At 45.5% G+C, this 22,864-nt stretch overlaps 1 protein-coding gene across 2 annotated transcripts in view; it reads right to left on the bottom strand.

The window, feature by feature from the left end:
• Window positions 1-22,864, bottom strand: part of TRIM36 (tripartite motif containing 36) — a 1,224,111-nt gene that overhangs the window by 464,025 nt on the left and 737,222 nt on the right. For both annotated transcript variants that reach the window (XM_044059328.1, XM_044059329.1), the window contains exon 6: window positions 20,110-20,363. In XM_044059328.1, coding sequence (XP_043915263.1) covers window positions 20,110-20,363 — 254 coding nt within the window. The remainder of the gene's footprint in view (window positions 1-20,109; window positions 20,364-22,864) is intronic.

The raw sequence follows: 22,864 nt of genomic DNA, 5'->3' as shown, positions 1-22,864 counted from the left end.
GGGAAGAAGTGACAGCAACCGACGCCGGATCAAGACTTTGGAACTCTGGCCGACTACGGGACTGCCTGAAGGCAGGATAACCCAAGTGTGATGACTGCAGCAGTGTAACACGATGAACATCCAGGAATCCCCTAGGATGGGAGAGGACCCTCTCACCACCTCGAAGGCAGATGGACTGCGAGAATATGAGAGTCATCTGTCCGGGGCCCAAGCCATTGCAGCAGACGTCTCCTGAACCCCCGCCATCCTCTGCTCCAAGGGGGAGTCGGAGCTCAGCTATAGAATGACGAAGCTCAGAGGGGAAGAGAACTCTGAAAACCTCACAGTCGAACCCCCAGGACTCTACGTCTAAGCTTCAGCTCAGAGACGCAATGGGCCCCGAAGCCATTTGAGCCAAGCGTGTCAGGGAAACCGGACTCTAAGTGGCAACCACTAGCAGATCCGATGTCTCTTCTCGGGGCCACTGACCTGCTAACTCTGAAGCAGGTCAACAGATTGGAGAAGTAGCTAAGGGAAGAAAAGGGGAATGTCTGGTCCTGGACCCAGAGGGTGACAGAGCTGGCAGTACCCCCATTTGAATCAGCACCTTGAGAAATGGTCTCCATTTATCCACCTCCCACTCAAACTATAATTAGACCTGATGGAGGAGGATGTAGAATGTGGTCTAGACCTTGGGAGGAGGGCTCTGAGCTGAAACACCAGACTCCAAAGAGACAGTAGGAGTACAGGTAGCCGAAGTAGCTGGGCCACAATCACTGGATCTGACGACCTCTGATCCGAAGGGTTTAGATGCCTTTCTAGGTAGCTCCAGAGGAATGCTTCCTGTGTTCCCTGACCTCCCTGGACTTCTTTACAGGAGTTTTAGCCCCTGAAGTGGAGGCTGTGGAAGGAGGAAGCAAGCCCTTCAACACCAACTTGTGGTGGTCCGCATAAGCATGCGGAGTTGAAACCACCACATACCCATAAGAGCTGTCTAGGTGAGCAGACCCTAGACAGTAAACGCACTCCCTGTGGCCACCAGACAAAGGAATCTTATGCCCACAGGAAGTGCATTTAGACAGTAAACGCACTCCCTGTGGCCACCAGACAAAGGAATCTTATGCCCACAGGAAGTGCATTTTGTTAACTCCAAGGGTTTATCCAACTTCTCAGCCATGATAAACCAGTAGAGAGAGAGAGAGAGACAAAATGAAGGACAGAAAGAAAAAAAAAGAGACCAGAAACTGAAGAACCACGGGAACACACTAAACTAACTTTAAAAGGAGGCTTTTTGTTTGAAATATGTAAGAAAAGAGTTGCGAGTGGGATGAGAGGAGGGCAGACCAACAAAAGAACGGCAAAAGCCAACTTACAGAACTTTGGCAATACACAAACAGGAGCAATGCAATCCCGATGCTTCTTCAGTAAGCGGTAAATTAAATCGGAGGTATTCTGGGGGAAGGAGGCATTATGGGGGGGGGGGGAGGGCATTATGGGAGGGAGAGGAGGCGCTTGAGCATCGAATCTTGAGCTTGGAAAGCGGTCGAGTCAGACCGGAGGTCGGATCTGAAACCCACAGGGTGAGGAACAAATGAAAATGACAAATGCATGAATTTGTTATACATATTAAAGATAAAAATTAGACACAGTAGTAATACATGGTATTAAACCTGTAAAGCAAAATCAGAATGAAGTAAAATGAGAAAGAAAAAAAAATAGTGAAATGTCTAGTATGCAGTGCTTCAGAAGCAGAAGCATAGCTGAAGAAATATGGCTAATGGGATAATTTCTTAACCAGCATTTGTTTGAAGCATTTGCATTTTTTTTTCATTAAGCGAGACTGGACGAACTTCTTAAAAGATGGCCATCTACTTTATGGCTTCAGGAAAGGACTTCAAACAAAGGCTAGCTTAAAGAAGGATCTTTCAATGGCATACAAACAGCATTCAAGCCAATTAGGTTTCAAGTACAGGCAGAGGAGGAGCCGGGGGGGGCCAAGAATGAAGGGTTTGTGGCCCCCCTCTGTCCTACCAGAGTGGGGGAGGTGAGGGTTGCACCATATAAGAAAGTACAATTTCCATAAGGCAGACAGAGAGAATCACTTCTTAAGCTTCAAGAGAGATGTGGGTGGGGCTGCTTACTGGCAACTTCCATTGCTGAAGTGAGGGATAAGTATGGACAGACACAATCTGCATGGCCCCATTTGGATGATAAACTGGGAATGTGCACTGAAGCAGGAAAAACCCAGAACCACCCTTGATATCTGTGTGAATGATGACCCCCTCCTGGATGACTCTTGTCCCAGTGATAGGAACAGACTAACTGACCAGATCAACAGGTAGCAAGGCTAAAAGTTGCAAAAAATATTGCATAAAAAACACACACAACAGCTCTGCAGTCAAACTACACCAGAGAAGTGTATAACACAGTAAATTCCATAGAAACTGAATAAAGGAGCCCAGGCCTGACTGCAGGAGCTAATTTGGAAGGGGAGAAGAATTAAGAGGCACTGCTTTCTTACCTCTCACTAAGGGTGGGTGTGAGATGCATCTCAGGGATGCATCAGCTATTAACCCCCTAGAGGCCACACACCCAACAGGAACTGCTTTTTCAAAGAGAAATAAGTGTGCCTGGGGACTATGCCACCACATAAGTGACATCCCAAGTCTCACAAACTGCATGCCCCTCCTTGAGATTTTACCACAACATAAAGCATACAGCAATAAACCTCTTGGTTACTACCTGTATGAGGGCAAGACAACATCCAGCTCTCAAATGGGCACAATCCAGGGACTGGCCAGATTATCAGGCAGCTGGGGTGGTTAAGAAAAGAAAAAAAACGCCAATGCACAACCCACACGGTTTAGGTATCTATATGAAACTATGAAGATGAAATACAGTCCAAGTATAGACGTTTTGCTTAATCCTAACCCAGGCAGTCAAAGACTGGACTTCCTGGGCTGGCTATGTGGGAAGCAGTCTACTCCAATGACAGCAATCACAAAGCCTGCAACAATAGAAACAACCAAACCAGGGTCATTATCAAAAAGTTACTTGATGAGGTCATTAGGAGCCAATAATCCAATTAGGAAAAACAGAGTTCCTTGTGTTAAGTCCATCACCGTAACCAGCAACATGTCAAACACTACAGTAATTTGCCAAGAAGGCATCTGTAAAGTCCATCAAGCTGTACAAACAGCAGGTTTGAGACTCCCCTGAGAATCCTCCTATGAAACATGGTATATGGGACACGCTAAATAAAACTGTTGCACTTTGAGATGGAAAAGGCGGCTACCATCTTCTTCACATCAAGGAAAATGTGAAAGTAAGATAATTTTCCCTTCCTTTCTGAATAGCGACTATGTTCATTTCCAGAGCTTTGTGGAGACTGTCTTGTCGTGACTAGAACATTTCTTTTTCAGAGGAGGCACTAGTCGAGTTCTAGATGCAGCCATCCACAATTACAAAGACAGCCTACCGGTTGACGGCTCTCCTAGCCTGGAAAAACAGACCCAGCCTTCCATAGGTAGTTCTATTAAAACAGTTGGCTCTGTAACAGATGAACTGGTGGAGCTGTCCTCTACTTGGAACTACACAAGGCAAAATTAGACAGTGATTACAGGCAGCTTTCTTTTTCTTCTTTTCGAACTTGGGTGGCATCACAAAAATATTCAAGGGTGGCTACTGCTTGCTTCTTTTGGCATTACTTAACTTCTGCAAAGCCTAAGCAGACAATTATTCCAATAAGGGCATCCAGGAAAGAAAGTCTAGTCTTGCCATTCTAAGCACACATGCCTGACCCTGACCTACTACTACAGCATCATCTAAAATCAAAATTACAGCAGGTCCCGACACCCAAAGTAGCAAAAAAAAACAAAAAACCTCTTACTTTATTCAAAAACGGATTCTTCATCAGGAAATGAGGTGGAAATGGCAGTCTCAGGGAGCTGCAGTGAAGAGAAGATCAGAAAGGAATCTTCCCTAGAATACTTGGCAAGGACATGGCTTCACTCCATCAGGATATCCAAATACCATCCAAATTCCTGGAAGCACGAAGAGCTGAATCTGAACGTTTCCAAGCTGAAAATATGGCATCCCTCAGGACCGGTCCCATGAAGGAATGACACAAAGTTCCTCTTCTTCCTTATTCAAGTAGCAGTTAAGACATTTTTGTAGAGATGGCTAAGGAACTACTAGGTAATCCACAGTTCACACTCCTAAGCACATCTCCAAAGGAAGCATTAAAGCTCTTCCACAGATTCAGAAAAAAAATGCTGTCTGGGTTCACCAGGCTCATGAGCAAAATGGAAGTACCAAATAACAGCTGATGGAAGAAAGGGGAGGATCCAAGGGAAGCCATGGCATACAGGCCAGAGGATAATAACTCAAAGAAATACTGTAAAATTAGTGTTACAGAAACCTGAAAATGACCTAGTTATTTATGGAGCACCGAAAAGCAAGTATTTCCACTTACTAACATATTTCCTAACAGAAGGATTTTGCCTTCTCTAATACCGGCTGCACATGATCAGAAACAAAATGCCCAAAAGGTATCAGAATTCAATCATCCAACCAGTCAGTTGTAGTACTTTTATACTGGGAAGGATCAAACAACCCCTTGTCTTGTGCTAGTAGATCCAATCTGCGATCAAGCTTGTGGTAATTTCTTTTCTGACAACTGCATAAAAAGGGAGAAAGAAAAGTTGTGTAAAATCTTAGCAAAACCACAGATGTCCTCCTCTTCCATGTTGCAGTATTCTGTATAGTTGGGTTTTCTCTTTTGCTACCCGAACATCCAGCCAGTATACAAAGGTTTACAGTCAATGTATAGTGCGTGGGACGTCTGACGTGGCTAGCAGAGTATGGACCATAAAAGTGACATCTGCACACACCAGACTTCAGAACTGAGCGCCACAGTCGGAACCAGTCCCAGAGAAGGTAGTGCGAGTCTTGTGCCATCCAAGAAAGGAGATGCCCGATATCAGGAGGGGTAAATGGGAGGGAAGGAATACTGCTAATATAGCTGAAACTTGTTTGGGGCAGGTAGCAGGGTTTAAATTTTCCATCTACCTTTGACATACAACATTTTTTTGATTTACTTCATTAAATATTGAGGATTTCCACCTTTTCTGAATTGACATGAACAAGCACCAACATACAATGACTGAAAAAAGGCTCCCCTTAGGGGTTACTTATCTGAGTTTCTCAAGTATCCGACTGCTGGGAAGGCAGGAACACCTGATGTTCGACTGGCAGCAGAGAAGTTTTGAGGTTTGGTGCATGCATACGTCACTTTTATGGCCCACGCTTTGGTAGCTACGTCAGACTTCCCACACACCATACAATGACTGCAAACTTTTGTATAATGGCCGGACTGGGTAGCAAGAGGAGAAAACCCAACTGTACAGAATACTGCAACATGTGAATAGGAGGACAGCCACTGATGCTTCAGCCAAAAAGTACAGTTTTGTACCTACCATAAATGTAGATGTTAGAGTGTACACCCTGCTGCAGTCATCACACTTGGGTTATCCTGTCGTCAGGCGGTCCCGCAGTCGGCCGGAATTCCAAAGTCTTGGTCCGACGTCAGTTGCTGTCGCTTCTTCCCTGACGTCAGTGCGCCAGGGGTATATATAATGCATCAGACACCATTTTCTTCAGTTTTTCTTGTCCCAGATGTCAGGTGCCCCCCAAAAGGTGGTCAGTAATTAGTACCAAATTAAGTAATTTTTGCACAAACACAAAATCCCTCCAGCTATAAGCAAATACATCAGGAAGGTATTGTAGAGATTTAGCCAGTTAGATCAGAGGGGATGGAGGGAGGGTAACATGGACTGCAGCAGGGTGTACACTCTACATTTATGGTAGGTACAAAACTGTACTATGTTCATCGTGTTACCCTGCTTCAGTCATCACGCTTGGGAAGAATCCCAAAGCTATGGATGGGTGGAGGAGTTAGAGGAGGCTAGAAGGCCCTGCAGAACTGCAGTGGCGAAGCCAGCCCTAGTCTTAGAGTAAAGTGGCAAGTGATGGTGTTTGGTAAAGGTGTGTACTGAACTCCAAGTTGCAGCTTCCAAAATCTCCTTGGTTGGAACCCCCCTGAGGAAGGCTGTAGATGTAGCTGTTGCCCTAGTATGGTGGGGCCTACTGGTAGCAGGAACTGGTTTTCCATGATGGGTATAGCAGAAACGAATGCAATGTCCTACCCATTTGGAAATGGTTTGTTTTGATATAGCCTTCCCTTGTGAAGCTGTAGCATAGGGTACAAGGAGCTGTTCAGATTTTCTGAAAGCCTTAGTTTTGTCCAAGTAGTAGCGAAGTTGCCTGTGAATGTCCAAGGAATGCAGGAGTCTTTCTCCTTTGTTCGGCGGGTTTGGGAAGAAGGTGGGTAAGTGAATGGTTTGATTTAAAGACATACTGGAAACCACCTTAGGCATGAAGGAAGGATTAGTTCGTAGAGAAACTCTGTCTTGATGGAAAATGAGGAAAGGTTCCACTGCCATTAGTGCCTGCAGCTCTGAGACTCTTCTAGCTGAAGTTATTGCTAGCAGCAGGGCAGTCTTCCATGATAGGAACTGTAGATCTGCAGAGAAAGCTGGTTCAAAGGGAGGTAGCGCAAGTTTTTCCAGAACAAAATTTAGGTCCCATGTTGGTGTAGGTGCTCTCCTGGGGGCCTAATGTTTTTTGCCCCTCTGAGGAGCTGCCTTAGAAGTGGGTGCGAAAATAAGGGTGGTTCCATGTTGTAGTGAGCTGAAATAGCTGATGCATGGATTTTAATGGAAGAAAAGGAAAGTCCTTTGTGCAACATCTCAGTTAAATACTGTAGAATCATAGGCATGTGAGGCTGAAGTGTGTTTTGGCCTTTAGCTTGGTTCCAGGCACAAAACCTTTTCCATTTGTCCGAATAGGCCTTCCTGGTGCTGGGCCTCCTAGCTTCCAGAATAACATCCATAACTGCTTGGGAAAGAGGAGCTGGCTGGATGTTCAGGTGATTTGCCATACAGCCAGATTTAAAGGTTTTTAGCTGGCTGTGAAGAATCTGATTGTTTTGCTGTTTGAGCAAATGGGCAGTTTGTGGTAAAATCCAAGGTGGGCCATGGGCCATATTCCTCAATAGTGGGTACTAGTGCTGGCGTGGCCAGTCTGGGGCTGTGAGTATCAGTCGTGGTCTTTCCTTTCAGACTTTCAGAAGCACCTTTGTGAGGAGAGGCAATGGAGGGAAGGCATATACTATCAGGTTTTTCCAACTGAATGAGAGTGCGTCCACTTTCCAAGCTTGATGGTTAAGTGTCCTTGTACAAAATTTTGTTAGTTGATAGTTTTGAGGACTGGCAAACAGGTCTATGCCTGGAAGGCCCCATTTTTGAGTTATCATTGCAAATACTTGTGGATCCAGTTTCCACTCGTGGGGATCCATGATGTTTCTGCTGAGGTCGTCTGCCAATGTGTTCTTTTGTCCTGGCAGGAATTAAGCTTGTAACTGAACTTGGTAAGCCAGAGCAGTGTTCCACAATGTCATTGCTTGCCTGCATAGAGGGTAGGAGTGTGTACCCCCTTGTTTATGTATCACATTACTGTGGTGTTGTCCGTCCTTACTGTAAGTTGTCCTGGATGTAATAGATTCTTGAAGGCTGTCAGAGCATTCTGTACAGCTAGCATCTCTTTTTGATTGATGTGCAGATTCCTTTGATCTGCAGTCCATACACCTTGAATGCACTGTCCTGCCATGTGTGCCCCCCAGGCGTAGTCCGATGCATCTGTTGTCATAGTTTGCCTGGCTGGGGGCAAGGTGAAAGACTGACCCTTGTTGAGGTGACATGCCAGTGACCACCATAGAAACTCCTGTTGTAGGCAGGGAATGAGAGATATCATTGTGTCCAAGCTGTGACTGTGTTGAGATCATACGCTTTTTAGGTACCACTGTAATTTCCTCATATGCAGCTTTGCAAATGGTATTAGTAGTATGCAAGATGCCATGAAGCCCAAGGCCTGCAGAATTTTTCTTGCAGGTAGTTGGGTCTTTGTTGCCATTGTTTTGAAATATTGAGTCAGTTGTAGTAGTTTGTCTGGCGTCAGATAAGCCTTCTGGGCCGTTGTGTTCAAGCTGGCACCCAGGAATGTCATTTTGTGAGGGTACTAGTTTTGATTTCTTTTCGTTTACTGTGTACCCCAGGCAACTTAGAAGATGTTTTACAAAAGCCAGATGTTGTCAGAGGATATCCTTGCTTTCTGCTTGGATGAGGCAGTCGTCCAGGTATGGGTATATTTGAATTCCTGGTAAAAAGCACTATTCGTTGCGAGTCCGAAACTTTCTTTATTACAAAACAAAATTAAGCGCTTTCGTCAGTTAATACTTGACTTCATCAGAATACAAACTGACGAAAGCGCTTAATTTTGGTTTTGTAATAAAGAAAGTTTTGGACTCGCAACGAATAGTGCTTTTTACTGGGTTCCATTGTCTTTTTCAAGCACTATTGCACCTCTATGTTCCAGGTTTAATATTATATTTGAATTCTTCTGTCTGCAGTATGCAATTACTGGTGCCAGGCATTTTGTGAAGACCCTGGGCGCAGTAGATAAGCCAAAGGGAAGTGCAGGGAATTGGTAATGGGTTGAACCTGCAATGAAACGACGGAGGTATCTTCTGCAACTTTGTCTGATAGGGACATGCAGGTATGCCTCCCTGAGGTCCAACGTTACTAGCCATGCTTTCTTGCCCAACATGGGAAGAAGCTGCTGTAGTGTTAGCATCTTGAATTTGGGTACTTGTAAGAAGGTGTTTAGAATTGAAAGGTCCAGAATTGGTCTCCAAGCATTGTCCTTTCTGGGAACTAGAGAGAGTCTTGAGTAAAATCCTTAGCCTTGCTCTCGAGTAGGTACCAGTTGAATGGCTCATGTCCATGAGAGCTGTAATTTGCCTTTGTGCATCTGCCCCTTGATTTTGTGGCAGGTTTGGCATTCCTCTTCATTGGCAAAGTGTGAAAATGGAATCTGTATCCTCGTGAAATTATGTTTAGGACCCATTTGTCCTTTGTGACAATGTGCCAGTTGTCTGAAAAAAGTGCAAGTTTTCCTCCCAAGGGGGCTGCCAAAAGAGTGTTGCTTGGCCAGATGAGGTGCAAGTAATTGAGTTTGCCTTCTGGTAGTTTGGGACCCGTCTTCTCCTCCCTTCTGTGCTGCAGTGCCCCATTGTCAAGGTTTGTATTGGGCTTGTGGTTGTCCTCTGCCTCTTGGACGTCTGTATTTACCCCTCTGTGGTCTGTCAGTAGCTGGAAAGGACCAATTTTTTGTTGGCCAGTTTCTGCTGAAGCGAGGGGGCTATACCTGTAGGAAATCTTTGACTGTCTGCATAAATTTTGCCTTATCCTCCATTTTCTTTAAGACTTCTTCTGCTTTAACTCCAAAAAGAACATCCTGCTGTAAGGGAGCAGCTAGAAGCTTTGATTTAACATGATCAGGCAGAGTTTGTTCCTTTAACCAAGCATGCCTACGTATAACAGACCCAGTGACAGCTGCTCTGCAGGAAGCCTCCAAAGAATCAAACCCACATTGTAAAGTAGGTTTGCCCACCTGTTCAGTTGCATGCAACAGATCCTGCATTTCTTTCAATTCAGACTGTTGAGGGAGTGTGCTCATTTTTTGTTTTAACTGAGACCTTAGAAATTGCTGATATTTTAGCATGTGAAACTGGCAATTTAGTGCCCTCATAGCTAGAGTGGCTGAGGTGTAAACCTTTTTCCCCCACCTGTCTAGTGCTCTGGAGTCCCTTTCAGAGGGTACAGGATTTTTTGCCATAGAAGCCTTAGCCCCTTTGGGACCCTGGGAGATAGTCTCTGGATCAGCAACAGGACTTTTATAAAGAAATTTGTGGGAATCGGGCACTCTGTAGTATCTATCAGGTTTGGCTGGAGCAGGAGGCAAAGAATCTGGGTTCAAACTGGATTCTAAGTAAACATCATCCACAATGTCTAAAACTGGGGGGATGGCAAGTGGTCTGTGCTGGGGGAGTAAAAGAAACTCTGAGCCTTTTCTTTGAGTCAGAGTAGTCTTGACCTTCCCAGTGAAAATGTTCCCTCAGTGTGTAATGTTTCCCTAAAGGAGTAGTCTTCAGGAGGAGAAGCTGAGGGAATAGAATTCCTCAGCATCAGAATCTTCACAAGGGGAGAAGGAGTAATCTTGGTCCTCAGAGGAGCCTGAGGAAATGGACACTTGTTCAGAGGAGGCATAATCTTCCTCTTGTCTAGGCCTTTTGTCTGGAGGAGGTTGGGAACCCCTGATTAAAGAGATCAAATCTTCAGCCATTTTGAGCATCTGTTTCTTAGGCATGGGGCCTTGAACAGGGGACTGAAGTGGTCTTTTTAGGTTTAATAGGATTCTTAGTCGTTTTTATGGTGAGCGTAGTCGGTCTGAAGACGCCTCCAGAAACGGTGTTTCTGCAACACCGACATCTTTTTCAGCAGTGTCGTCGGTAGGGGCTAAACAAAATGGCTGCGTCGGCCTAGTACTTTCCGACAAAAGTTCCGACGCGGTCTCGGGTTCCAGGTCTGCGGTAGTCAGGGGCTGCATCGGAGCCTCATTGAAGACCGGTGAACCGGAGACCGGATCAGCCGAGGCCTCGGAGTCTGGCTTGGGTCTAGACTGCCTGTCCTTATCCTTGCGTTTTTTGTGCACGCCGGTAGTCGGTTGTTCCGACGGCATAGTGTAGTTAAATTTTCTACCGAAGTAGTGTCGTGCGAAATGAAAGCATCTTTTGATGGTACGCTTTTTAAACCTAGCACAAAAACGACAACTAGTGACGTCGTGGTCTGGGCCTAGGCAAGGTATGCAGTAAGAATGAAAATCCTTATGAGGTATTTGCTTCCCACAAGAAATACAATTGTTAACTTTTTCTGACATCGGTCTGAGGCAAGAAAAGTTTCCCCAATGGGGTACTTAGCTTTATTGAAGACTTCGGATCTGAAATTCGACTTCGAAAAATCTCAGGAGTCGGCCGACCAGCACTTGCTAACTGCTTCGGGCACCGCGCGGCAAGAAAGACTGAAGAAAATGGCGTAGGATGCATTATATATACCCCTGGCGCACTGATGTCAGGGAAGAAGTGACAACAACCGATGCCGGACCAAGACTTTGGAATTCCGGCCGACTGCGGGACCGCCTGACGATTACCCAAGTGTGATGACTGCAGCAGGGTAACACGATGAACATCGGAGTCACCACAATGATCTCTGAAGAACCCTTCTGAATTTTCTGACAGCCACGGATAAAAGTGGAAAGAGTAGAAATACAAGTAGCAGCATTCCTGCCCAAGAAAATATTTGCAAGGAATCCTGGAGCAGACCGTCTCCTCTCAGAACAGACTAAACAGATCTATTTGAGGTGTTCCCACAACGGAATCAAATCCTAGAAGACCCCATTTTTAAATTTCCGTTCGTTAGGATCGGTTCTGGTCCTGTTCGACTTGACACTACGTTTTGCTCAGACAGAATGTAGGAAACTTTGCCGATTAAGGATATGCTAAATTACGACCTCAGAAGCTACAACAGCCAGCTGGTACAGAGTTAAGCCCTGCTGTCCCCCCCTGTTTAAGTACCACATCACTGTGAAGTTGTCTGTAATCATGTGTAAAGGTCCTTGTTGACCACACATGACAGACATTCTACAGCATGGATTACAGCTAACATCTCTCTCACATTTATGTGCTCTGGCCTGTCTGTTTCCACAGAACCTTCACATCAGGTCCCTACCAAATGACAGAAAAATCATTTGATGGAAAATCATTTGGCTGAAACCAAAACATAGAAAGCTCAAAACACTGAAAATGCTATATGCCCTTTTCCCCACGATAGTGCTATCCTGGAGTTAGTATATATAGTTAGAGGGGTGGGGGCACAGCCCCCCACATACTTCATACATTTTAAACCCTACACATGGATATGTACAACTACAATGAACTGTTTGGAGAAAACAATATTTACATAAACTATGTGGGGGGCTACGCCTCCCACACCACCCTAACTATATATACTGAAGACAAATGAGTTTTCAGTGTTTTGAGCTTTCCATCTTATGGTGTCAGTGAAATGAGTTTCTATCACATGAGCTTTCTACCATTTGATAGGGACCCTTCACATCTACCCTTATGCAAAATCTGATTCAGCTGTTGCCATACATTGAGAGTAGGAGTGAGAGAAAAATGATAGGCCTGGAATGAAGGAAATCTGCTCTTTCCACCAAACAGCTCTCTTTAGAGAATCCCAAACCATAAATCTGGTAGCCTAATGGGGGAGAACACTGGATCCAAACAGAAAAAAAAAAAGAAGTTATGTACTCACCATAATGTTCAATCTGAGTAGGTCAGCAACCTGTGGGTTTTGGATCAGACACGGATATGAGCCAGCAGCATACCACGCAAAAAGATCCAAGCTCCAAGCTCCTCCCCCCTACCCATACTACACTGTAACCTCCTTCCAATCCTCAGATCGAGTTTGCCACTCCACAAGCGACACCAACAAACTAAAACCCGAGACCCCTGAACCAAGGACAAACAAAGCTCATGTTCTCCGAACATCAAACTCAACAGAAATAATCGCCAAGGTAAGGGGGAAGGAGGGAGGGACGGTTGCTGACAAATGAAGTTTACCTACTCAGATGGAATGTTATGTTGAGTACATAACTTCTTTATCTGAAGTAGTTAACTTCATTGGATCAGCAACTTGTGGGACAGAGTCCCCAGCTACCCGAAATCTTGGGAGGCCCTTAACAGAGAATATTACGGAGCACTGCAGAGCCAAAGGAAGCCATTCCTCTAGACACCAAATCCAGTTTATAATAAGTAAAAGGTGTGAGAGGATGTCCAGGTAGCTGCTGAGCAAATGTCATCCAGGGAAACTCTAGACCAGAATGTGGCAGACGCTACCAGAGAACGCGTAGAATGAGCACGAACTCCTACTGGTTCTGGTAAACCAAGCTCTCTATATGCTTGTAGGATACAAAGGGAAATCCACCTAGCGAGAGTCACCTTTGAAACTGGTTTCTCTAAAAAAGGCTTAGCAAAAGTTGATCAGATTTACAAAAGACTGCCTTTCCTGTGCAAATAAAAACGTAACTGCCTGTGAACATTCAGCAGATGAAGCTTGTATTCCCCTTTGTTTTGAAAATTCGGGAAAAAAACCAGGCAAATTAATAGACTGATTAATGTTGGTCTCAGAAGCAACTTTAGGGAGAAAAGGATTAGACCTGAGAGACACCCTGTCCTTATGAAACACTAGATATGGGGGTTTCATACAAAGAGCCTGAAGCTCCGACCCTCTCCTGGCTGAAGTGATAGCTACCAGAAAAGCAGCAGTCTTCCATGACAAGAATTTTATGTCAACTGATGCAGAGGGCCCGAAAGGAGGTGCAACTAAGGCCTGGAGAACCAAAGTCAGATCCCACACTGAGGACGGATTGTTAATAGGAGGTCTCAGAAGAAAAGTGCCTTTCAAAAAGGTCTTACAAATTCTGGCAGCAGCGAGAGCCTAAATTGTCCCCTACATGGAAATGAGAAATAACTGCCAGCTGGACCTTCACTGTGGAAGAGCTGGCTCCTTGCTGGAAGATATGAGACAAAAAATCTAATACCGCTGGGATCAGAGCAGTAAAAGGATCCAGATTTCTCTGTGAAGCCGAAATGGAGAAACGTCTCCATTTGCTACAGTAAATTTTCCAGGTAGAGGATTATGTGCTGCAACCAAGATGGATTTAGCAGGGGAAGAGATACCGGGAGTCCTAGCAACTAGTGGAACTGGAGCAGCCAAGCTGTGAGCTTCAAGCTGTCCAGATTCAGAGGAAGCATTCCCGATGGATGACTAATCAGATTCGGAATGGGATCCAAGATCCAGGGTGGAGCTATGAGATGAGACCGTAGGCAGGCAAACCAGACTTGAGGCCAGAGGATCATTCTGCTCCCAAACAGACGAGATTTCTGTAAGACTTCTGTCATGAATGAGAGCCGGGGATATGCATAAAGACGACTGGGTGGCCAAGCATGAAGAGCATCTCTGGGGGCTTCTCCCGTCGGGTGGGTTACAGTGAAAAACTCGCTGCACTTCACACGTTGAATGACGATGCGAAGAGATCGCAGCAAGGCTGACCCCACTTGAGGAAGATCTGTTCCGCTATGCAAGGGGTTCAGAGACCACTCGTATGGAGAAAGGATAGTTCTGCTCAATTTGTCTGCCAAGATGCTGAACCGAACCAGAATGTGCATTGCAATCAAAAAGCGGTTGGTGGAGATCGCCCATTCCCAAACTCTCATAGCTTCTCAACAAAGGGGATAAGATTTGGTTCCCCCCTGTTTGTTGATATACCAGACCACTGATATATTGTCTGACTGGATCGCAATAGTTCCCAGAGGAAGATTAGCATGAAGGGCCTGCAATGCTAAAAGGGCCGCTCTCATCTCTAGAGCATTTATATGCAGAACTGTCTCGCTTTGAGTCCACGTGCCTTGAACAGTCCTGCCCGAACAGTGCCCCCCCCACCCTAGGTGAGAGGCATCCGTGGTCACCATGGCTTGGGGTTTGGGAGCAACAAAGGGACGTCCCTCCTGCAAATCCCAGGATCGGAGCCACCACGCAAGAGAATTTTTGCGCACACTGTTCAGAGGGATAGGAAAATCTAGAGGATGATGAAGTATCGACCACTGAACTTGCAACGTCCATTGTAAAATTCTCATATGCAGACGAGCACAAGGGATCAGGTTGATAGCTGCTTCCATGGACCCGAAGGCTCTCAGGACTAATTCTGCTGGGGGTGCAGGGGACTACAGAAGCACTAACACATGAAGTGCCAGGCTGTGTAGTCTGTCCGGAGTCAAAAATGCCCCGACCTGAAGAGAATCTATTCTCGCCCCTATGAAGTCTAACACTTGGAACAGCTTGAAGGGAAGACTTCCTGAGATTTATGGAGATCTCCAGCCGAGGTGATGTCCGGAGAAAGAAATCTCTGGCTAGTAAGAGTAAATGCCTGGTGGGAGCGGTGAGGAGCCAGTCGTCCAGGTACGGGAAGACCTGAATGCCCTTAAGTCTCAGGTGGGCCGCTACAACTGTCATGACCTTGGTGAACACCCTGGGGGCTGTGGTGAGACCAAAGGGTAGGACCCTGAATTGATAATGACTGGCCCCTAGCTGAAAGAGGAGGAACCTCCTGGATTGCCTGTCCATCAGGATATGGTAGTAGGCATCCTTGAGGTCTATCGAGCACAACCAGTCTTCCTCCTGCAAGAAGGGCAGGATGGACTGAAGCGTGACCATCCAGAACTTTTCCTTGGCAATGAACACGTTTCATTTGTTGATAGGTTGAGAATCAGCCTTAGGTCCCCCGTCTTTGTTGGCACCAAAAAGAACCTGGAAAAGATGCCTGATCCGGACTGGTCTGGGGGCACCTGCTGGATGGCTCTTTGTCTAGCAGCTTTTGTATTTCCAAAGCCGCGTCCTCCCTCTGAGCGGGTGGTACGTCCAGGAGGCGCTTTGTGTAAGGGGGCTTGTTTGTGAAGGAAATAGAATAGCCTCTGGATATTAATCGAAGCACCCAGCGATCTGTCATGATGGACTCCCATTGGGCTAGGTGCATCAAAAAACGCCCCATGACTGCCTTCAGAGAGGAGCAGTTGAGCAATCCCTCAGGGTTGCTGCGCAGGTCAATCTGAAAAAGGTTCCTGTGACCCGAAGTTCTTTGGCCCCCCTCTGCCTCTGAGGGAGGAGGAGTCTGAGCGTTCCGAGATTGCTGAGATTTCCGTAACCACAGCTTATTTTGCCCTCACTGGTTCCTGGAAAAGGACCTTTGAGGTTAAGAGAAGCGGATCCAGACTACTGACAGCGCTTCACGCCTTTCTCGCTCTGGACAAGCGTATCGCGGACAGTCTTCCCGAACAGGGCAGAACTGTCAAAGGGTGAGTTAGCGAAGGGCGCCTTGAAGGGTTCCATGAAATCGCAAAGACGGAGCCAGGCATGATGCCTTAAGGCGATACCGGACCTACTAGCCCTAGCGGCTCCCTCGGTGCCGTGAGAGAGTAGATGCATGGACGTATTGGACACAGACTTGAGAATGGCCATACGAGCAGAGAATGTCCATTTATCCTCTGCAGACATGGACTCCGGGGGGGACTCGGCGTACTCTTTCACAAGGTCCCGCTGCAGTCGAATTACGTGGGCCAAGTAACTCAGCGCCCTTATAGTAAAGGTAGCTGAAGCAAAAGTCCACTTTCCAAGATGGTCCATCGCCCCGGACTCCTTGTCTGAGGGGGTGGACCAAGGAACTTTCCTGGGTGAGTTCCTTTTTTGTGGCCGCTGCCGCCACCACCATGGCATCAACCACAGAACCTTTGCTCCAAGAAGTTCTATCTGCCGGGGGGCTCAATATTTTGTCGGGTCTTTTGGGTATTGGCTCCACAGAGTCCAGCTCCTTCCAAGCTCTGGTGGTGATAAGGTCCACCAGAGGGTCAGCTTGGAGGGACACCCAAGAGGTAGATGGACCTGTGTCGAATGCCTCCAGGAATACTGACTCGGCAGAGGAAGGTTTTTGGGCGGACCCCCCCCCCCCAGTGAAGGATTTCCATTATGTCTCCGAAGGAGACGTTTTCGGGGGGTGATTTGGTGGAACCTTCCCCTTCCTCCAAGTTGGTATCCTCAGTGAGGGACTCCGGGGAGTCCAAGTGCCTCTCCTTTACACTGGCATTTGTGAGGAACCTCCTCGGGTGGACTCTCCGGGGAAGGCTCACAAATGGTTTTGTGTTCCTTCAGGGGAACTGTCTGGGGCAAAATAGTCACAGGCTGTCCCTGGGGGGACTGGATGACAGAAGACAAGCCCAACTGCGAGGGGGAAGGGATGGACCCTGAGGACAGAGTGAGGGGTCTCAATCCTTCAAAGAGAACCCTCTCCAGAACGTTGAACGCCAAAGGAGAACCGGCTTCCCTGAAACTGGTGGTGAGGGTAGCCACGACCCTCGGATCCGACTAAGGGATTGGAGTTGAAGTTGGAACAGCCAAACCCAAAGGGACGGTATGCCCCGACCATAACTGAGCCGAAGACGCACTCATCCTCTTGAATCAGACGTCCAACTCTCGGCTCAGAGAGCGGATCAGACAGACTCGAGGGCACGGCCGGCGTCGAGGCCGAAGGTACCATCGGCGCCAACCCCCAGACTTCGGGGCTCCTTGGATCCATAGACTCCGAAATCCGATGGTGGATCGAAGAAGGAGCTATCGGGGCGAAAAACAGAGCCAAACTCCCCGCACACTCCCATCTGCAGTTGAATTTGTAGAAACCTTCGCATCAACCGATCCATGTCTGCTTCAGAGATGCTCCGAGTCTATCTCGTGGACGCCACAGACGCTGGCCAGGAGGGCCGACACGAAGACGACCTTGAGGGTGGTCTAGCCTCCTCCGGAGAAAAACCTGATGAACGGAGCTGAGGAAAGGATGGCCTAGTAACTTTAACAGGAGACAATCACCTTAGCGGGAGGGGCCGTTGGATCCAACTTGGCCTGCCGCTTGCGGCCCTTCCCTCTATCTTTGTCCTTTACTGCATGTCTCTCTGCCTCCCCTGTGTTTCTCTTTCATTCTCTTTCTTGGCCTCTCTTGCTCTCTCCTGTGACAAGGTGGGAGGGTGAGTCCTGGACAGGGGAGGAGGGCGGCAAGGCTGGACAGCCACAGCCATGGCTGGCGAAGAAGCTGTGAAGAAGAAGAAGCCGAAGTTGATTCCGCAGGTAGAAGACCCGCCAGAATCAACTTGTTCTTGCTATCCCGCAGGGCTCGGGGGTTGAAGGAAGCACAGATTTTGCAGCCGGATGACAAATTAGGCACCCCCCAAGCAAACTACACACAGAGTATGACCGTCGGCTGGTGACAGCTTGTGACCACCCTCTGTGCACTTAGAGAAAGTCACTTTCTGACTTTTCGACATAGTAAACGCGCACCCACACACTCTACGGGGGGGGGGGCTACACTGACAGAATGTTAACAAATTTCTAACTTGCAAAATGCAAATATCTTGCGGGGAAAGAAACCTGTAATGGGAGATAGCTGTTTATCTATAGATATAACAAAGGGGCACACACAGACCAATACATTTCGAAAAACCCTGACAAACTTGCCTGGATCTCAAAAATCCCGTGCTGGCAAAGCCGCGACAAACGAGATCTGGGGACTGGAAGTAAGTTGCAGTGTAGTATGGGTAGGGAGGTGGAGCTTGGAGCTCAGATCTTTTTGCTTAGTATGCTGCCGGCTCGGATCCACACAGGTTGCTGATTAAACTACTTCAGATCACTATTTTTCTCATGTGTAATATGGATAGACAAATCATGAAACTCACATGCCATTAATCTTAGAATCCTAAGAAATTCTCTTGCCAAATCTGAGACGAATGAAAAAGGTTCAGGAAAATTTTGACTTTCTCCTGGGTCAAAAGTACCTTTTGCAAGGAGGAGTCCAGAAGGCACCCTAGAAACAATTATTTAAGTGATAAAGTATTTTTGATAGCTGATCTGAAATCCTAGGTCCACAAGAAGGCATCTTACCCATGTACATGACTCCTGACATCTATAACAATAAGATTCTGCAGAGATAATCAATTTGTCTAAATAAGGAAAGATGTGGATGCCTTACAGTCTTGCAGTGGGCTACTACAAGAGCTACACTTTCTAAACACACTTGAAGCACTTGAAGCAGTGGATAATACAAAGGGCAATCCAAAGAACTGATAATGTAACCCAGACACAGATTTTAAAAACCTTCTAAACTCTGTGGCAAAGAGAAAGCGATAAGCATCATTCAAGTCTAGTTTTACAAGAAAACTTGAATGAGGAATGAGAGGCCAAAAAAAAAAAATACTGCAAAGTCAACATTTTGACCTCTGGAACTTTTACAAATATGCTAAAAAAGGATGTTTCAAGTCCTGGGGTCCTTCATTTGGCACCAGAAAAATTCTGAAATAAAATCTTTTGCCCAGCTGAGCTGGGGGACACTGGATCTACGATCCCTAGGGCAAGCATTTATGTGATGACTGCAGGAAATGGAGAAGTCTGTTTGGGTGTGTGTGAAGGAAATCCTGGAAAAGGAGGTAGGGTAGGCTATCCCAATGCCATTTGCAGCCTTCCTCTACAACTCTTAGAACCAATTTGTCTGTGACAATCTACCGACAAAAAGAAAAATAAAGAACCAGGCTCTGGAACAGCAAAGAAGTGACAGCAGGATGGGGGTGAGGAATGCTGTAATAGTAATTCATTACTAGTGGACAGTGCTTTTTCTGGAAGGGTCCTTTTTTGGTAAACCCTTCTTGCCACTTTTTAGTAAACTCTTTGCCAGATGATTGTTGATTTAGTTTGTTCTGATTTATGAAGCAAGAGGCTGAGAATTTTGAAAGTCAGAAAAAGAGCGTTGAAAAGTCTTGGTAACACCTTGAATTAAGTTTCTCTTTCATAATAGTGTTTAAGAATTTGGGTAGCTGCCCCACAGTTAAGTCTAAGATTTCTTATTTGTCTTCAGGAAAAAAGGTCAAGCACAAACCAAAGCAAAATGACTCAACAGTAGCAGTTGCCCTGCAAGCAGTATCATCACAAACACACTTAAGATACGTTTAAGTTACCTGAGAAACTGTAGAAATGCCAGTATTCAAAACAAGCCGGACAACCCAGAACCCTGAAGGTTAAAGTTGAAGAATAAATTCTCTTTCCAAATCTGTCAAATACTTCATCTTTACCTGTAGGGGATGGATGAGCATTTTCAAAATGTTTATGGGATAAGAAAATAAATACTTGCATGGCACAGGAAATCTGTAAAGTCTGTCAGCCTTTTAGGATGGAAGGCATACATTTCAGGATACCATTTTTTTTCTTAACTGAAAGGTTGGAAGACGGGAAATAACTGATACAGTGCACTAACAAAAATTATTTTGAAAAGGAGTGGGATAAGTAGATATATTATAACAGGATATGAGGTGGGGCAAATGTAGTATGTAAGACACTATTTGGATGGACTTGAAAGATTAGACTCATGAATGTTTTAGAACACAGGGATTCAACTGGCAAAGTCAAACAATAAATCAACATTTTGAAAAAGTGTTGGACAAAGCAGCCTAAAGCAAGAAGTTACCGGATATGCAGCTGTTTTGCAGTTTGCACAAAGCAGGACTGATCGGTTTCCTTTAACACTTCTTGAGCATACCCAACAAGACCACTATTTTCTAACATTCCTTGATATTCCTCCAACTGCTGACGAAGTTTTTCCACCCTTGAGTTTTTAGATTCTTCAATAGTCTGGATAATAGTATTTTTTCTTTCGTCCAAAATATTGTAAAGTTTCTCAAACTGAACATGTGCTTCATCTCTTGCTTTTACGCCATTAAGCTGCGACAAAAAGAAAAAGTTGCATAACAATATTAGTTTATGCAAATATCATAAATAAATGCATAAAAAAACTTTTTGTCTCAACCTGCAAAATAACACAGTGAACAGAAGTGTCAGGAAAGTACAACTGTGAAGTAACTTACCATACAAATAGAGAGGTTCAGGTATGTTCACTGCTGCAGTACTAACAACTAGTGAAATTCCTGCTATATGCAGAAAGCTCAATATCTGGCTAGACTGAGCCCCCCCTTCCTTCCTAGCTGGATGGATATTGTTCCACCTCTCACCTGAACATCAACATACCCATGGGATGGATGGGGCATCCACATGAAATCTTCAATTCTTTCTTGCCTCTGCCAGCTTTAGGGGGTCTGATATGAAGCCCACGCACTCCCAAAGATGGGAGTAAAACAAACTGAAGCCCCAAAGTTCCCTCACCAGATACTATACACACCAGCCTTCTCAGGCCAGAAGAGAGGAAACAGGAGACTGGATATTCACCCCAAACCCAGGATGGATAAAGGCACAAAACTGATGGGTGGAAAACATTTACTACAACAGAAAACTTGCTCAAACATCTAAAACTACCTTAAGTTCCTAAACCAACTGTACTATATTCATCATACTGTTCGGTGCTGGAGCAATTTTAAATCTCAGGAAGATTCTCAAAGCTTATGGACCAGTGGACACCTACCCCTGAGAAAGTACAACTGTAGTTGTCCCTATGGAATGGTCACGGAAAAACATATCCTGGCTCTACAGATGATATAATGGTGTTTAGACAAGTTGTTGGCACTGTATTAGGTTGCATTTTTCAAAATGGCCTAGGTGATCATCCTTCTTAGGAAGGATGAAGTGGCAGCTTTTGCTGTACAAAGTTATTCTCCTACTTAGCCTAGTACAATGTTGCAGAAGTAACAAAATGAGACAATGAGCTAGGCATTTTGAAATGAACTGCACTGCAACAGACCTGCCCTTTTTGCAAAGGCTACGAATTGCATGTCTGATTTCCATGGTTCTTTATACTTTTCCAGGCAGAATCACAGCTGCTTGTGTACATCTGGAGTATGCAAGACCCTTCTCCCTTGACTCTGATGAAGAGATGAACACAAGTGAATAGCCCAATTCAGATACACCTGGCATGAAAGTTGGGATGATATGGAGGAAAATCAAAACCTTGTGAAAGATGGGAAAGGCCTGCTTGTACACAAGTCTTCCAACTCAGGTATTTGATGGATACTACAGCTGCTGGCTCAAATGCTCATTTCGGCTCAACACTGCTACACTACTGATCATTACTGAAATCAATCACAAACAAGCAGTTTTAGTCTGCTGCAACAAAGATAGAGACTGCACTACCTTGGAAATTTCTCTTTTCTCTCAAGACAGACATTGATCTCAGTATTTGGTATACATAGGTATCAAGTGTGTAGGGGGGTGCTGCCTCACACTGGGAGGTGTCTATATTAGCTCTACAAATGATCACAATGTCGAATCTGGCATTGTCGACATGTAAACAGTGAAACCGTAGAACATCGAAGAGGTAAACAGAAATCTCCGTAAGAGGAGATTTCCGTTTACTTGTGTAGTGCGGCCTCGGAGTTGGAATATTTAAGTAGCAGGGGGTGTGGGGGATGCAGTGGGCTTGCCCCCTGCTTAATAGTTCTCTTTTTTGACTTCAATGTTTTTATTAGGTATTCGATATTACTGGACTTAGACGATATGGTGTTGATTATATCGTATTCGAAGTTCAGTAACTACGAGTACCTAATATAGACCTGCAGGGGAGGGCATTTAAGGTGGAAGCCTTCCCTGGAAAAAAAATTACACACACACACACACACACACACACACACACAAACACACACACAAACACACACAAACACACACACAAACACACACACAAACACACACACACACACACACACACACACACAAACACACACACACACACACACACACACACAAACACACACAAACACACACACACACACACACACACACACACACACACACACACACACACACACACACACACACAACACACACACACACACACACACACACACACACACACACACACACACACACACACACACACACACACACACAAACACACACACACAAACACACACACAAACACACACACACACACACACACACACACACACACACACACACACACACACACACACACACACACACACACACACACACACACACACACACACACACACACACACACACACAAACACACACACTTACTGATTTCTTCATTTGACTAGTTCATATTCAAATGACTTTGACGTGCTGTGGCTGATGTTCTGGGAGCTGATCTCACCTTCATCAGAATTTCACTAAGAAGCCTTTTCATGCACATGGTTGAAATCCCTGTGAAAACTGGTAGAGAACGGTGAAGGCTGCCAGCCTAGCCAGATAGAATGTTGCAGTTAATTCTATTATTTGTAAATATAAATGTAAAATCGACTTTTTAGAAAATA

Source organism: Protopterus annectens, chromosome 17.part0 (genome assembly GCF_019279795.1).
Source record: "Protopterus annectens isolate FY-2018-M chromosome 17.part0, PAN1.0, whole genome shotgun sequence".
Lineage (NCBI taxonomy): Eukaryota > Metazoa > Chordata > Ceratodontiformes > Protopteridae > Protopterus > Protopterus annectens.
This window is presented reverse-complemented; position numbering and strand designations above follow the sequence as displayed.